The sequence below is a fragment of the Hypanus sabinus genome, chromosome 1 (assembly GCF_030144855.1).
Source record: "Hypanus sabinus isolate sHypSab1 chromosome 1, sHypSab1.hap1, whole genome shotgun sequence".
Lineage (NCBI taxonomy): Eukaryota > Metazoa > Chordata > Chondrichthyes > Myliobatiformes > Dasyatidae > Hypanus > Hypanus sabinus.
Window position 1 is genome coordinate 208,202,120 of NC_082706.1, and position 17,066 is coordinate 208,219,185.

General features: G+C 45.0%; 1 protein-coding gene across 2 annotated transcripts in view; it reads left to right on the forward strand.

Annotated features, from left to right (window-relative positions):
- Window positions 1-6,717, forward strand: part of enpp2 (ectonucleotide pyrophosphatase/phosphodiesterase 2) — a 120,802-nt gene extending 114,085 nt beyond the window's left edge. For both annotated transcript variants that reach the window (XM_059984758.1, XM_059984768.1), the window contains 2 exons: window positions 930-1,083; window positions 6,062-6,717. In XM_059984758.1, coding sequence (XP_059840741.1) covers window positions 930-1,083; window positions 6,062-6,232 — 325 coding nt within the window. In that variant the 3' untranslated portion in view covers window positions 6,233-6,717. The remainder of the gene's footprint in view (window positions 1-929; window positions 1,084-6,061) is intronic.
- The last annotated feature ends 10,349 nt before the right edge of the window (window positions 6,718-17,066 follow it).

The window sequence follows — 17,066 nt, forward strand, 5'->3', positions numbered from 1 at the left end:
TGGCATTTAATAATGGGAATCTTAGATAGGCATTTGGAGGATGGAAAAATGGAGGGTTATGTAGGAGGGAAAGGTTAGATTGATCTTAGAGTAGGTTAAAAAGTCAGCACAGTAATGTGGGCTGAAGGGCCGGTACTGCGCTGTACTGTTCTATGATCTATGTTCTATGTAAACATAAAGTTAAATGAACTTGGAGCTCAGCAACGTGGAGGTGCAGAGACCAGTGGGAATATTAACTGAGAGGCTTTATGACCGCTTAGAGAACACCGTTAACTTTCAGGTCAATTGTTAATTAATTTGTAGAGAGCACTCATTTAGTCAACTACTTCATCATGAATTCAAATAAAAACCAGATGACAGAGCATCATAAACACATGAGGCTCTGAAGATGTCGGAAATCCAAAACAACACTCGTGGAATTCTGGAGGAACTCCGCAAGTCAGGCAGCACCTCCAGAAATGAATAAACGGTTGAAATTTCAGGCCTAGGCCCATCATCAGGACTGGAAAGGAAGGGGGAAGGTGCCAGAATAAGAAGGTTGGGGGTGGGGGGGAAGGACGATAGCTTGATGAAGCCCCGTGGGTGGAAAAGGTAAAGGGCTGGAGAGGAAGCAATCTGATAGGAGAGTCAGAGGGCAGCAGGTATCACAGAGAAGGGCAGAGTAGTGAGAGAGGGTCTCATTGAACTGCCATCAAAGAGATTTAAACATCAGGATAGGAATCCATTGAAGAGACATTGCAGTGCACTATTAACGTGAGAGATTCTGTAGATGCTGGAAAAATCAGATTTAAGTGATTGCACTACCACGTCTTCACAGAACTCAGTCTGAAGTGTTATGAATCAGTAGTTTATCTTAAAACATGCACATTGGTATGAGAAGATGAGCGATTGTGTATTTGTCACTATTTGAATCTTGTTTGCTCTTTCAGGCAAGTCGATGCATCCATTCCTGTTCCGACACATTACTACAGTGTTATCACCAGCTGCCTGGATAGCAGTCAGGCTGTGGATAAGTGTGGCGGGCCACTCACTGCGTCATCGTTCATTCTGCCCCACCGACCTGACAATGATGAGAGCTGCAACGTAAGTCGTGTATAGGAGTGGCATTGCTCTGCCTGTAAACCCCTGATATTCCTGATTTCTGTTGAAGCAGAGGCTTCTCGTTGCGGTGTTACACTACATAGGGACCAAACCAGAACAGGATCTTTACACTGATGCACCTCTGCATTGCACGTTGTCGCCTCAGAACCCGAAGCAGATTTATTATTTCTGACGCATGTTTTGTTGCAGCAGTTCAGTGCAAGAAATAAAAAATATTGGAAATAATTCAGAAGACGTATAGCTCAGATGGTTGGTGGTTGGGCTGAGTTGTTCTCCAATCTTGGCCATTTACTTGCAAGTGTTTCATCACCGTGTGAGGAGATGTTGTCAGTGCACTGTTGATTATGGTGAGTCCTCTGAATGCTTTATGTACTTTTCAATCAGTTGATTGGACGTCACATCACACTGTATTGTGATGTGGAGCGGAAATCTTGTCACTGTTTGATTGCAGGGTGAACTTCGTGCGTTTGGAATTTTGCCTGCGTCGGCCCATAAATAGGATGGAGGTCCACGTGTTTGCAGAATTGTTTGTGGAAAACCACCCTCATAGGAATTTTCTTGTGTGCTGCATGGTTGCTTACGCAATGACTTCTACTGATGTCCAGTTGAAATTGTGCCCCTCTCGATCTCCATGTGTATGGAATAGAGGGAGTTGGTTGTGCTGCCTTACAGCCAGTTGATGTTAATAGAACGTTGTGGAGCTTTGTATGAAGATGGCAATGAGGTCGGCAATGCACCAACCAAGAAATGACCAAACAGATTGTCCTTTCATCTTGGAAGTGATGGCCTGACGCTCCAAGAACATAGAATTTCAGTCACGCATAAGCCAACAGCAATGTTGGGGAGAGTACTTTGTAAACCAAAAGAGCGAACCAATGTGGTCTACAAAATCCGTTGGGGGGTGGGGGACTGCAACAAACATTACATTGACTAAACTGTGAGAAAACTACCCACAAGGATCGATGAAAATCAACTGGCTGCAAAGTGGCATAACCAGCTCTCCCTTGTCTCTACCCATGAAGATTGAGACGGGCAGAAGTTCCACTGGGCATCTGTGCAAGTCATGGCGCGAGTAATCAAGCGCCGTGCAAGAGAACTCCAAGAGACGTGGTTTCTGCAAACAATTCTGTAAACAAACAGATCCTGTTTATGAGCAAAGTTACTGACACACAAAGTTCGCCACACAACCAATTAGTGACGAAATTTCCTCCCCACATCACAACTGAATTTCTGAAATGACGACCAGTCAGCTGATTGATATACAAAGGCCAAGCATTCGGAGGATACGCCACAGTCAGCAGCACACTGCGATGTCTCCTTGCATGCTGATGAAACATCGGCAAGTAAATTGCCAAGATAGGAGAACAACTCAATCCAATGATAAATATTGCTACAAGTTACAGTAAGAAGTATAAATAAATAAATCGTGCAAAAAGAGAACAAAATAATGGGATGCTGTGCATGGGTTCATTGTCCATTCAGTTATCTGATGATGGAAGGAAAGAAGCTGTTTCTAAGATGTTGAGTGTGTGTCTTCAGGCTTCTGTACCTCCTCTCTGATGGTAGAAATGAGCAGAGGGTGTGTCCTGGGTGGAGAAGACCCTTCATGATGAATGCCACCTTCTTGAGGCATCAACTTTTGAAAATGTCCTCGATGATGGGGAAACTAGTGCCCACGATGGAAGGAGTAGACAGTGAGTGATATACACCCTCCTGATAGAGCCAGGCAACTGTGGCTGTGTATTTTTCATCCAGTCAGTGAATGGCTGAGAGCACTGACTGTATAGAGGCCCGTTGTTGCGTCCATATCATTGTCCTGGAGTGTAACAAGGAAGTGTATCACTTGCTAGTCTGTTGGTTACGTTAGGCAATTCCTTCACACCTGCAATATATGCATGTGCAGGAGAATTGAATATAGCCCCACCCCCCATCTCCAAAATAATGAGCTTTGGAATCCAAGTGATCTTATCATCTGCAATAGAGTCATAGAAAGCTACAGCACAGAAACAGGCCCGAGTTCACGCCGAACTATAATGCTGCCTAGTGCCATCAACCTACGCCAGCCAGACTTCAACCGTTCAACGTCCCTCTCATCCACGTAGTTACCCAAATTTTTCAAATGTTGAAATCAAACCAACATCCACCACTTGCGCTGGAAGCTCATTGCACACTCTCGCCAATCTCTGTGTGAAGTTCCCCCTCATGTTCCCCTTAAACATTTCATCCTTAACTCATGACCTCTATTTGTAGTCTCACCCAACATGGATGTGGAAAGAAACCCACTTGCATTTACCTTATCTGTATCCCTCATGATTTTGTAAGCCTCTGTCAAATCTTCTCGCATTCTCCTGCACTCGAGGGAATAAAGGCCTAACCTGTTCAAAGTAAATTTACAATCAAAGTACCTTGAGATTCATTTTCCTGCAGACATTGACAGGGATATAAAGAAATAAAATAGAATTTATGCAAAGCTACACATAAGCAAAGACTGACAAGCAACCGATGTGCAAAAGAAGACAAACTATACAAATAAATAAGCAAATAATACTGAGAACGTGAGTCCTTGAGAGTGAGTCTGTAGGTTGTGGGATCAGTTTGGTGTTGAGGTGAGTGAAGTTACCCATGTCGGTTTGCGAGTCTGATGGTTTTGGGGGTAATAATTGTTCCTGAACCTGGTGGGAGTACTTAGACTTCTGTACCTCTTCCCCAAAGAGAGCACGGTAGGGGCCCTTGATGGATGTTCCTCTCTTGTAGCAACTCTCCTTGTAGATGTACTCAATGGTGGGGAGAGCTTTGTCAGTGATGGACTGTGCTGTTCCTGGGTGTGGGTGTTTCCACACCAGGCCTTGATGCAGCCAGTCAGGATACTCTGCACCGTGCATCTACAGAAGTTTGTTAATTAAGTAGGTTTAGGAAGAGGCAGATGCAAGTTGGTAACTTACTGAGCTAACATTGAATGCAAGTTGGAATTTAATTTTCTCTCTTGCCTGCAAGATGCACAAGGATGAAAAAGGAGTTGCCAAGAGGCTTAATTTAGCATCTGCAAGCAACAATGTCCTCCCCAACCACTAATTGTACTGATCTGAGTGTTTGTGGAGAAATATATTCCAGACACAAATAACGTGTATGGTTTTGCACTTTGTTTGAAAGAATAAAAGCATTTTCTAAGCAGGATTTAGAAATCAGAGGTGAAAGGGGACCTGGGAGCCTCCTAAAGCAGGGTTCTCACAGACCTCTTGGTTTATGATAAGGCTCCATGGCATAAAAAAGTTTAGGAACCCCTGCCCCTGCCCTAAAGGTTAATTTGCAGATTGAGTCGGTGGTGAGGAAGGCAAATGCAATGTTAGCATTCATTTTGAAAGGTTTAGAATATAAAAGCAAGGATGTAATGCTGAGGCTTTTTAAGGCATTGGTCAGACTGCATTTGTATTATTGGGAGCATTTTTGGGTCCATTATTTAAGAAAAAACATGCTGTCATCTGAGAAGGTCCAGAGGAGGTTCACAAGGTTGATCCTGGGAATGAAGGGTTTGATGACTGTGGGCCTGTAGTCACTGGGGTTTAGAAGAATGAGAGGGAATCTCATTGAAACCTATTAAATATTGAAAGGCCTAGACAGAGTGGAAGTGGAAAGGATGTTTCCTACAGTGGGGGAATCCTAGACTCCCCCCAAAATAGAAGGACGTTCCTTACTGGGAGCTCTCGTGAACAGGGACACCACGTTGAAACTGACTGTTATGTCCTCCGGGTTCCGCTGGATGTTGGTTATCGTTTTCACAAAGTCATTCGAATTCGTGATGTGATGCACACAGCCCCCAACAAAGGGAGACAGCATGGTGGTTAAATGCTTAATGAGGTAGTGAGTTGGAGAATCTATCCCAGTGACAATAGGCCTCAGGGCAGTCCCTCCTTGTGCACCTTGGGGCTGACAGAGAAACCAGGAAACCTCACAACGAGGAGGAAGCTGTTGCCACAGCCCGCCTTCCCTAAATTTCCACGACTTCTGGAAGGATTGCCAGGATCGTGATTAATACCATTCACAAACCCGTAAGGAAGCTCAAATCACAGCTTATGTGGGTCAAAGATGGCCTGGGACTTGGGTTGGCTGGTGATTTCACGATTCCCTGGGAATACGGGCAGCATAAATCAGCCAGACTGGATGCACGGTGGACACCTGCATCAAGGAACGCAGGAGGTATATCAGTTATCTGGAGAAATCAGCGTTAGCCGAACTCTGCATTCGCGATGGCTGTAGGATTAACTTTAACAGCACAAAACTACTGTGTCACACCCATGGCGTTTTCGCTTCTGGCCATTGCTGTCCTCTCCAAGCCTAAATGCTTGAAACCACAGTGTGCAAAACTTCTAAATTGTCTTACTGCTTATTTCTTGCCAACTATCAGTGATGAAAATCACTGTTTTTTGAACACAAGCACGTGCAACTGACACTAGTTAAAAACTGTTCACTCTCAGCATGGTGTAGTGTCTAGTGCCCACACAAGTCCATGCAACTGAAGCTAGTTAGAAACTGTTTGGCAGCAGCCTTCTGCCCCAATTAAGCAGCATAGTGTCCCAAATAAACAAAGGGGATCCCAGCTGTTTTCTTGATTACTTTTTGTTTTTAAGTGATGTTCTAAGTAAACAGCTGCCCCTATTAACTGATCGTTGTGTATTTAATATTTCAGTAATATCTGAATAATCTTGTACATATGTTATTTGATTAAGCATTCTTGTTTGTTTAAATAGTTAATTGTGGGTTATGTATCTAAATATGAGAATTGTACACATCATCACACCACCATGTGGTGCATGCACACCATGCTTGAAGTACTCTCAAGGTTAGACTCACATTTCAGTCTCTATATCTTGCTTTGAATTAGTTTAATGTTTTGAAGTGACAAAGCATAACACTGTTGACCCAATTAACTGGAATCTGCTGTATCTTTTTAAAAAAATTTCAGAGTAATGATGAGGATCCAAAGTGGATTGAAGATCTCATGAAGTTGCACACAGCACGTGTGCGCGACATCGAGAACCTGACTGGTTTGGACTTGTACCGCAAGACCAGCAGACCCTACCCCGAAATCCTCTCTTTAAAGACATTCTTACAGACGTTCGAAAGTGAAATCTAAAAGCTCTTTATTTGTCTTGCAATACATCTTTTATTTACAGGTGTATATTTTTGATACTGTTTGTTTTTGTATTTATTAATTCAAAACCAGAATATTTTAAAAGCGGTTTCTTTAAAGCTTTTAAAATAACACGCATGTGCCTTTACCTCCTTCCTTCTCAATATTTAGTGATTTGAGTGCTGTTTGTGTTGTACTATTGCAATGTCTGTCTTTGCCTAATATTAGGACTAGTCTGCAGTGATTTATAAACTTACATTGAACAAAATTCCAAGATTATTCAATTCATTGTTCTATAATTCAGTCTTGCGTATCAGAGGTGTGATATGTAAAGCTATATATACTTCATTATTACTGTGGTGTAGACTTGTATTTATAATTTACTTAAGTTCCAAAAGTATAATAAATGGTAACATTTGTGCTTTGATTTGGGGGTGGGGGTGGGGGAAAAGATGATTTACCTGCTGTAAAATGTACTAAATACAAAATAAACAAGCTTCTCCTTACAATTTTCTTCACATAATGCAGAGACTCACTCAACTGAAATGAGGTGTGTGACCTGAGAGATCAAAAGAGGTGTAAGAGCCGACATTAGTATGGTAGCTGTTTCTGGAAGGGAGGAAGGGGTTGTTGGAATATTGAACAATACAGCGCAGTACAGGACCTTTGGCCCAACAATGTTCTGCTGACCTTTTCACCTACTTTAAGATCAATCTAATCCTTCCCTCCTACTTAGCCCTCCTTTCTTTCATTCATGTTACCATCTACAAGTTTCTTAAGTGCCCCTAATGTATCTGACTCTACTGCCACTCCAATAGGGCGTTCTATACTCCCACCATTCTGTGTAAAGAACTTAACTCTGACATTTTCCCAATAACTTAAAATTATGCCCCTGATATTAACCATTTCTGCTTTGGAACAAACCTCTTGCTTCACTCAATCTATGCCTCTTATCATCTTGTACACCTCTATCAAGTCACCCCTCATCCTCCTTCACTTTAAAGAGAAAAGCCCTAGCTCACTCAACCATTCCTCAAAAGATGTGCTCTCTAATCCAGATAGCATTCTGGTATACCCTTTGACCTTCTATAAATCTTCTATATCGTTCCTATAGTGACGTGGCCAGAAGTGAATGCAATATTCCAAGTGCGGCCTAACCAGAGTTTTATAGAGCTGTGACGTTACCTCACAGCTCTTGTACTCAATCCACTCACTAATGAAGACCATGTAGAAGTTGTTCTTAATGAAGGCATCTATTGTCCTTGATATTTTATTGCAACTGTTATGTATGTACAAACAAGCTCTAGGTTAAGGTGCAAGCAGTTTGGTGTTTTTTAAATATTAATTTTCTAAAGAACAGTAAGATGTTTTTTTGGGGGTGAGGGGTACAGTTTATGGGTTGGTCCTAATTAACCAAGTCAGATCTGGAACAATGTCCAGTCTAATCTGAGTAGACTACTCAGTTACAAAATTAGTATGGAACAAGAAAGGAAGGAGAGACAAACGAGAAAAGTTGCATCTAAATTCAGTCTATTAAGATTAAATCTCTGCCTTGGTTTTAAACAGGGGGCAAGTAATTACTGATGCTTGTAAATTTTAAAAATAAACATCTTGTACAGTCCAGTTTGATAAATCAAGTATAAAGCCTGCTGTTTTCTGCATCCTAAGCAACCTCACCAGTATTGAGCTGAGAGGTTGATTGACTGGCAAAAAAATATTGAACATGATTGAGAGGTATAGAGGTATGATAGAGATATACAAAATTATGAGGAGTATAGAGAGGGTAAATACAAGCAGGCTTTTTCCTCTGAGGTTGGATGAGACTAGAACTAGAGGTCTAGTAAATAAATTGGTTTTTATTCTGCAGTGCAGAAATAGAAGTGTTAAATCTGCTATGGCTCAATTGGTTTCTCAGAGTCACAATTCTTCCACTAAAGTTAAGAGATTAGATAAGGACACACAGGATTTCACCTTTATAAGTGTACGTACTGTGGCCACATTGTAGGATATACCTGTACATTTTGATAAAGTAAATATCTAATCGGCGAATCATGTTCTGCACTCAAAGCATAAAAACATGCAGACATGCTGTTCAGACCAAATGGCAGAGTGGGGAAGAAATGTGATCTAAGTGTCTTTGACGATGGAATAATTGATGGTGCCAGACAGGGAGGTTTGAGTATCTCAGAAACAGCTGATCTTCTGGAATTTTCATGCACAACTGTCTCCAGAGCAGGAGTTCCCAACCTTTCTTATGCTCCTACTGCTAACCGAGAGGTCCGTGGACCCCAGATTTGGAACCTCCGGTGTGGAGTTTACAGAGAATGGTGCGAGAAACAAAAAGCATCCAGTAAGCAGCAGTTCCGTGGATGAAAATGGCTTGTTAATGAGAGAGATCAGACTGGTTCAAGGTGACAGTAACTCAAATAATCATGCATTACAACAAGCATCTCTGAATGCACGACATGTCAAACCTTGAAGTGCATGGGCTACAGCAGCAGAAGACCATGAACATACACTCAGTGGGCACTGTATTAGGTGCAGGAGGTAAAACTGAGTGTATGTGTTTGGTTTTCAATTTGAAAATACAGAGAGTTTTTATACAGAGTAGTGAGTATGTGGATTGCCCTGCCTGGGTTGATGGTAGAGGCAGAAATGTTAGGGGCATTTAAGAAATTTTTAGATAGGTACACGGATGACAGAAAAATAGAGGGCTATGTAGGAAGGATGGGGTAGATTGATCTTAAGAGTAGGTTTAAAAGTTGGTATGGCATTGTGGACTGAGGGGCATGTCCTGTGCTATGTACAGGCCCCTCAGATCTTCAAATATACTGTAAGTAAGTAGCTCTACTTGCAATAAAACTAAGGATGTAGAATATACTAAGTTATCCAAATGAGCATCTTGCTGCATTGTCCGTCCTTCTTTGTGGCCCGGATATGCACTGTATCTCTCAGGTTATGAAGTCTGGACTGACGCGTGGAGTGAGTAATTTCAAATACTGCAAAAAAAAAACCTGAATGTCGTTTTGTTTTGCACCATACACAAAATGCTGGAGGGACTCAGCAGGCCAGGCAGCATCCATGGAAAAGTGTACAGTCAACATTTTGGGCCAAGACCCTTCATCAGGACTGGAGAAAAAAAGATGAGGTCAGAGTAAGAAGTTGGAGGGGGGAGGAAGAAATACAAGGTGGTAGGGGTAGTAATACAAACCAGAAGGAGGGATGGGTGAAGTAAAAAAGCTGGGAAGTTGATCGGTGAAAAAAATAAAGGGCTGGAGAAGGGGGAATCTGATAGGAGAGGATGGAAGAGAGAGGTAATGGGCAGGCAAGGAGATAAGGTGAGAGAGGAAAATGGGAATGCAGAACGGTGGGCTGGGGGCAATTACCAGAAGTTTGAGGAAATTTGTGCTCATGTCACCAGGTTGGAGGCTACCCAGACAGAATATAAGATGTTGATCCTCCAACCTGACCGTGGTCTCATCGAGACAGTGGAGGAGGCCATGGACTGACATGTTGGAGTGGGAAATGGAAGTGGAATTAACATGGGCGGCCGCTGGGAGATCCCGCACTTTTCTGGCAAAAATGCTCGGCCAAGCAGTCTCTCAATCACCGATGTACAGGAGGCCACACCAGGAGCTCCGGACACAGTGTTTGACCATTGGTGAAGTTCCACCTCAGCTTGAAGGACTGGGGCCATGAATGGTCGTGAGGGAGGAGGTGCAGCACTTGTTCCGCTTGCAAGGATAAGTGCCAGGAGGGACGAATGGACAAGGGAGTCATCTCTGGGGAAAGCAGAAAGTGGGGGTTGGTGGGAGTTGGAGACAAAGTTGAAGCCAATGAATTCCATATCAGTTGTTGATGTAATGTAGGAAAAATGGCATGGGGGGTGGAATGATGCCACTGTAGGCTCGGAACGTAGACTGTTCCATGTAGCCGACAAAAAGGGACCCATATGAGTACCCACGGCTATGCCTTCTGTTTGAAAGAAGTGGGAGGGGCCAAATGAGAAATTATTAAGAGTGAGGACAAGTTCTGCTAGACAGAGGAGAGTAGTGGTGGAGGGGAGCTGGTTGGGTCTGGTGTCCAGAAAGAATGAAGAGCTTTGAGATCTTCCTGTTGAGGTTGGAGGTGTATAGGCACTGTTTCCTTAGTGAAAACAAGACAATCGGGACTAGAAAACCTGAATTCATTGAGAAGTTCAAGAGTGTGTGAAATGTCATGGATGTAGGTAGGAAGGGACTAAACCAGGGGGGATAAAACTGAGTTGAGATATGCAGATACGTGTTCAGCTGGGCAGGGACAATGAGTCTACCTGGACAGCCAGGTTTGTGGATGTTGGGTAGGAAGTAGAAACAGGAAGTGCGGGGTGAGGAAACTATGAGGTTGGTGGCAGGGCATGGGAGATCTCCAGTTAATAAGGTTGGTGATCATGTGGGAGACAATGGCCTGGTGTTCCTTGGTGGGATCGTGTTCGGAGGGTAAGTAAGAGGAGGTGTCTGAGGGTTGGCGCTGGGCCTCAGCAAGATAGAGGTCAGTCCACCAGACTCCTACAGCACCTCCCTTATCTGTGAGCTTGATGGTGAGATTAGGATTAGTGCAGAGAGAGTGGAGAGCAGTGTCTTTGGAAGGAGTGAGGCTGGAATTGGAGAGAGGAGCGGTGAAGTGGAGATGGGTGATGTCCCATTGGCAGCTGACAATGAAAAGGTCCAGAGCAGGCAGAAGGTCAGAGCGGGGTGTCCAGGAAGAGGAGGAGGGTTGAAGGTGGGTGAAGGGGTCATCGGTGTGGAGTGGAGAGTCATTGCCAAAGAAGTAGGCACAGAGACAGAGGTTCTTGTTTGTCTTTTTCTTTTACCATCTGTAGATTTCCTTCTGCTGTACAATATGTATAGCTGTTGCAATTAAAGTTACATGAATCCCAAAGGAGCGATTATCATTCTTCAGCCTCAAAACAAGGACGTGCCTAAAGGACAGAGATAAGCAAAAATTTCTTTAGCCAGACGGTGGTGGAACCGTGGAATTCATTTTTAAGAAAGCTGTGCAGGCCAGATTAATGAGTATATTTAAAGCGGAGGTCGCTAAAATCTTGATTTTAAGGGCATTATGGGGAGAAGGCAGGAGAATGGAATTAAGTGGGATAGTAAATCAGCCGTGATGGAACGACGGAGCAGACTTGATGGGCCAAATGGCCTAGTTCTGCTCTAATATCTTATGGTCCTTACAAAATGAAGTTGCTGGGTTACTCTAACAACACATTTAAATTAGGATAACAGAGGGCTGCTTCGTCATGTTCTGCACCGAAGTGGTTTTCAGCTGAACTGGAAAGATCCTGGTACAATATGTAGGTGCTTGCAACACACAAAATGCTGGAGGAACTCAGCAGGCCAGGCAGCACCCATGGAAAAGAGTAAACAGTCAGTGTTTCAGGCTGAGACCCTTCAGCAGGACTGGAGAAAAAAGGCTGAAGAGTGGGTTTAAAAGGTGGGGGAAGGGGAGAGAGAACCCTCCTGTATATCAGAGAGGCCCAACGTAGTTAGGGAATCTGCTTCACCAAGCACCTACACTCCGTTCGCCAGAAAAAGTGGCCACCCATTTTAATTCCACTTTCCAGTCCCATTCTGATATGTCTATCCTTGGCCTCCTCCACTGTTGTGATGAGACCACACCCAGTTTGAAAGAACAACACCTTATATTCTGTCTGGGTAGCCTCCAACCTGATTGCATGAACCTTGATTTCTTGAACTTCCCATATTGCCTCCCCTTCACCATTCCCCATCCCCTTTTCCCTCTCTCACCTTATCCCCCGGCCCACCCATCGCCTCCCCCGGTGCTCCTCCCCTTTTTTCTTTCTGCTATGACCGTCTGTCCTCTCCTATCGGACTCCCTCTTCTCCAGGCCCATATCTCTTTCACCGATCAACTTGCCAGCTCTTTACTTCATCCTCCACCCCCCTCAGGTTTCACCTATCACCTCGTGTTTTCCTCCTCCCTCCCCCCAACTTCTAAATCTATTCATCAGTCCTGCCAAAGGGTCTCAGCCTGAAACGTCGACTGTACTCTTTTCCATAGATGCTGCCTGGCCTGCTGAGTTCCTTCAGCATTTTGTGCGTGTGCTCGGATTTCCAGCATCTGCAGATTTTCTTTTGTCTGTGATGTAGACACCTGCAATTTGATTGCCCTGCCTGTCCCAGAAGGTCACTTGTGGTGATGTGAACAATAAAACAACAGAAACAAGTAAGCTCAATGGGGACGAAAACCTTGATCAACTCTGCAAACCTTGTAAAATCTTGCATAATTTTAGATAGTGTTTATAACTTAAATAGTGCTAAGCTGTTTCTACTGACAGGAGAAGGGGAAAAGGTGGGTTACCGGCCCCTTAAATGCAGTCACTCTGGGCCGATGGGGCTCATCAGCAATAGTTGGCCATTCATCGAGGAGAAAGAAAACTCTGATCTCAGACCTTGGCTCACGGGGAGGGATTCAGGAGTAAACCCATGAAAAAATCTGGAGCTGGAGTCCCTAAGGCAGTCCTACGTTGAGTTCAGCACTGACTGGCAACTCTGGCGATGCCGCTGGTGACAAACTATCGGTCTCTGCCTTTCCTTTGGATTCATCAGCTGTGTGGAGAGGGGCCCGGTGCTTGGGCAACAGCTTGCCCTCCATGTTGAACTGCCATGGCTTGCGTTTCAAGTAGACAGTTAGGACACAACATCTGGGGTCGACCCTGACCAAGCAGGGACCGAATGTTAAAGCATGTCATGGAGTTCTGATGACGCAGGTCTCCCTGGTTTCATATTTTTTTCCCATGGATTTGGTCATGACCTTTGAACAAGTGATGAGAACTGTGATCATTTCACACAAAAGTTCCACCTGCCCCTCCTCTTACTGGAAGCCAGTGCTGTTGATACAGCAATCAGATACAGCCCAGCCCAGCCGAGCACAATCAGAGAGCCAGATCTGTGCAACTCCAGGACTCGAAAGCTCAACCTTGTGCCCAGCGGGGAATTGACCTATCACTTACTCGATCGATCACAAGGACTGAAGGTTAATATCACTCTGTGCGCTGCTGGTGGTGCGGGCATTCCTGATCGCCTGCTAGAATCCACAGCTTTGCTCATTGGTGTGCAAGGGAGATTAATTAAAAAGCTGAATTTAACACGGAAAGAAGTAATATTTATAACAACACACACAAAATGATGGAGGATCTCAGCAAGTCAGCCAGCATCCATGGAGAGGAATGAACTGACGACCTTTTGGGCTGAGAGGAAAGGAGTGGGGGAGAAATCCTTCCCACATTAGATTTCACACAAGAGCCTCCCCAGGCACGGGCACAGCAGCAACTGTACTGATTTGCTATTCCCGTTCTGGCAACAACAACTTCCTTCAGATGCCTGGAAGTTGACATTTCCTCTTCACACCTCTTAAACATTTGCGGTTTCACCAGTTGCACTTAAGCTTTAGGTCGCAACTTTGATCATCCTGCTGATGCATGAACTTTGCGTTGGCTGTCGCACTTGCATCTTATAGAGAGGCATGTTTAATTCCAAATGATTAAACATTTAATTTAAATGTCTTCCACCATTTCTCCATGAGAAAAAAATCAAGCAGCAGGACTCATAATCTGTTTCCAAGGATTAAAGTTATCTTTATTCATCACATGTACATGAAAACATCAGGGACATATAGCAGACGAGAGGAAATCTGCAGACACTGGAAATCCGAGCAACACACACAAAATGCTGGAGGAACTCAGCAGGCCAGGCAGCATCTTTGGAAAAGAGTACAGTCGACATTTCGGGCCAAAACCCTCCATCAGGACTGAAGAAACAGATGAGCAGCCAGAGTAAGAGAGTGGGGGGAAAGTGACAGATGAAACCAGGAGGGGGGAGGGATGAAGTAAAGAGCTGGGAAGTTGTTTGGTGAGCGATACAAGGCTGGAGAAGGGGGAGTATAATAGGAGAGGACGAGGGCCACGGAAGAAAGAAAAGAGGGAGCAGCACCGGAGTGAGGTGTTGGGCAGGTAAGGAGATAAGGTGAGAGAGGGAATGGAGAATGGTGAAGGGGGGCATTTGAGGACCCAATATTCATGCCATCAGGTTGGAGGCAAATAGCAGATACATCAGGGGCATTTAGAGAGGCACATGGATGATGGAAAAATGGAGGCTGTGTGGGAGGGACGGGTCAGAGTAGGTTATAAGATTGGCACATCACAGACTGAAGCATCGACTATGCTCCAGTGTTCTACGTTCTAATAAGCATCGAATTACACAGTGTCAACGACCAACACTAATGTCGCCATGCTTCTAACGCCTGTCCACAACTGACCAACCCTATGTCTTCGGACTGTGGGAGGAAACCCACGTGGTCACTGGGAGAAGATCCAAACTCCTTACAGACAGGGGCAGGAACTGAATCCCTGGGTCACTGGTGCTGTAAATGCTAACTTCTATGTTACCACGCTGCAAAGCAACTACAAACAAGTGTTTACGTCTGTTTTTAAAATGCCAAAGTTATTTATGGAGCACTCGCTGTTAGGTGATGATCCAAATCACAATTGCCTTTACACTATTGAAACATCTCGGCACTTCCTGGCCCTTCTAGTCTTTGTCAACATCACAGACCTGAGGCTGACAGAGTCCACACATATAACTTTTGGTACCACGGAGGCACGAAATCTGCAGATGCTGGAAATTCAAGCAACACCCACAAAATGCTGGTGGAACCCAGCAGGCCAGGCAGCATCTATAGGGAGAGTCCTGACGAAGGGTCTCGGCCCGAAACGTCGACTGTATTTCTCCCTATAGATGCTGCCTGGCCTGCTGCGCTCCACCAGCATTTTGTGTGTGTTGCTGTTAACCTGATGGTATCACAGCTTGGGGCATCGGAGTTCAGAGTTCAATTCCTGCGCCATCTGTAAGTAAGTTTGTGACTGTGAGGTTTTCCTCCGGGTGCTCTGGATTCCTCCCACAGTCCACAGACGTAACGGTTGGTCAGTTAATTGGTCATTGCAAGCTGCCCTGTGATTAGGCTTGGGTTAAATCAGTGGGTTGCTGGGTGGTGTGGCTCGAAGAGCCTGTTTCTCAAAATCACTGATTCCCAACAGGGCTGGTACAGCTCGCCGAGGGGACGGTTACCTGTCTGAAGGAAATAGAAATCATCGGGGGTGTCAAGTTTCTTGGGGGGGGGAGCAGTAAGTGACACCCTAACTTGAGGCACAAGACCTGACCGACTGTTAGCAGAACGGGCTCTTCCAAAAAAGAAGGAGGCACTGGAACACAGGAAGAACCGCACTCTGCAGTGAGGGAACACTCGCCATAATACATCGGAGACTCGGCAATCTCACCCGACCTTACCAACCGAACTGACACTATCGGGGATGGATAAATCAGCAACCAGGGTGCCCAACAGTTCCCCTTCAGTTGTGGCATGGAACGAGTTCCTGCAATTTAACAGCTGGTAAGTCAAGTACACTCTCTCACCTTTCTCCACCTCGTGTCAGGAACCATCTTTGGGGATTTTGAGAGTGTGGTGAACTACATACACCTGTCTGGACACGCCTCGTGCTGACTGCTCCTGTGGCTCCTCCCACAGACCCCGGTATAAAGGCGATTGTGGTGAACTACATATACCTGTCTGGACACGCCCCGTGCTGACTGCTCCTGCGGCTCCTCCCACAGACCCCGGTATAAAGGCGATTGTGGTGAACTACATATACCTGTCTGGACACGCCTCGTGCTGACTGCTCCTGCAGCTCCTCCCACAGACCCCGGTATAAAGGCGATTGTAGTGAACTACATATACCTGTCTGGACACGCCCCGTGCTGACTGCTCCTGCGGCTCCTCCCACTGACCGTGGCTCCTCCCACAGACCCCGGTATAAAGGCGACTGTAGTGAACTACATATACCTGTCTGGACACGCCCCGTGCTGACTGCTCCTGCGGCTCCTCCCACAGACCCCGGTATAAAGGCGATTGTAGTGAACTACATATACCTGTCTGGACACGCCCCGTGCTGACTGCTCCTGCAGCTCCTCCCACAGACCCCGGTATAAAGGCGATTGTGGTGAACTACATATACCTGTCTGGACACGCCCCGTGCTGACTGCTCCTGCGGCTCCTCCCACAGACCCTGGTATAAGGGCAATTGAGGTCTGAGCCCGGCCTCTCTGTCTCCAGGATGTAGTATGGTGGTCAACCACTGCTTGTTCCTTCTTCCAGTCAATAAAAGCCGATATCTCGCCTCACGTCTCAGAGAGTCGGTCAATTGTACTACACTGAAATGCATTGGCTGTCAAAAGGCTGCTGCATAAAATGTTTCTTTGATCTTTTTGACACTGGTTGAATTTTTGTTAAAAATCGACATGAGGTTGGGAAACAGGACTAAACTTCTATATGGAGATGCGGCATACCTCACCGATCTATATGACGAAATGAAAATTCTAAATATGAAACTGCAGGGTGAGAATTTCAATTTAATCCAGGTGAAAAGAATCAGTTTTCTCATGTTAGTACATGGTTAGTATTTTTTTACATGTGCATCCTTGGTGCACAAAAGCTTGGAAAGGAACTGGACTTCAAAGGGAACTTCTTTGCTACTTGTTCCAGTCAGAAGAGCAGCCTCAGAAGGGGAGGGGATTGTATGGTCACCGTCTGTCTTTAGGCATTGGGATAGTCTGTGGTGGAGTGTATATTATTTCCAGTGTGTCACAGTTCGTGGCCCCTGCTGTAGTGAGAAGGAAATAATCAGCTCGCTTCAAAATGCACTTAGTAGATTTCATTTTCCTAAACCGGAAAGGACCAGGTAATTCTGAATCTGAATCAGGTTTAATATCACTGACACA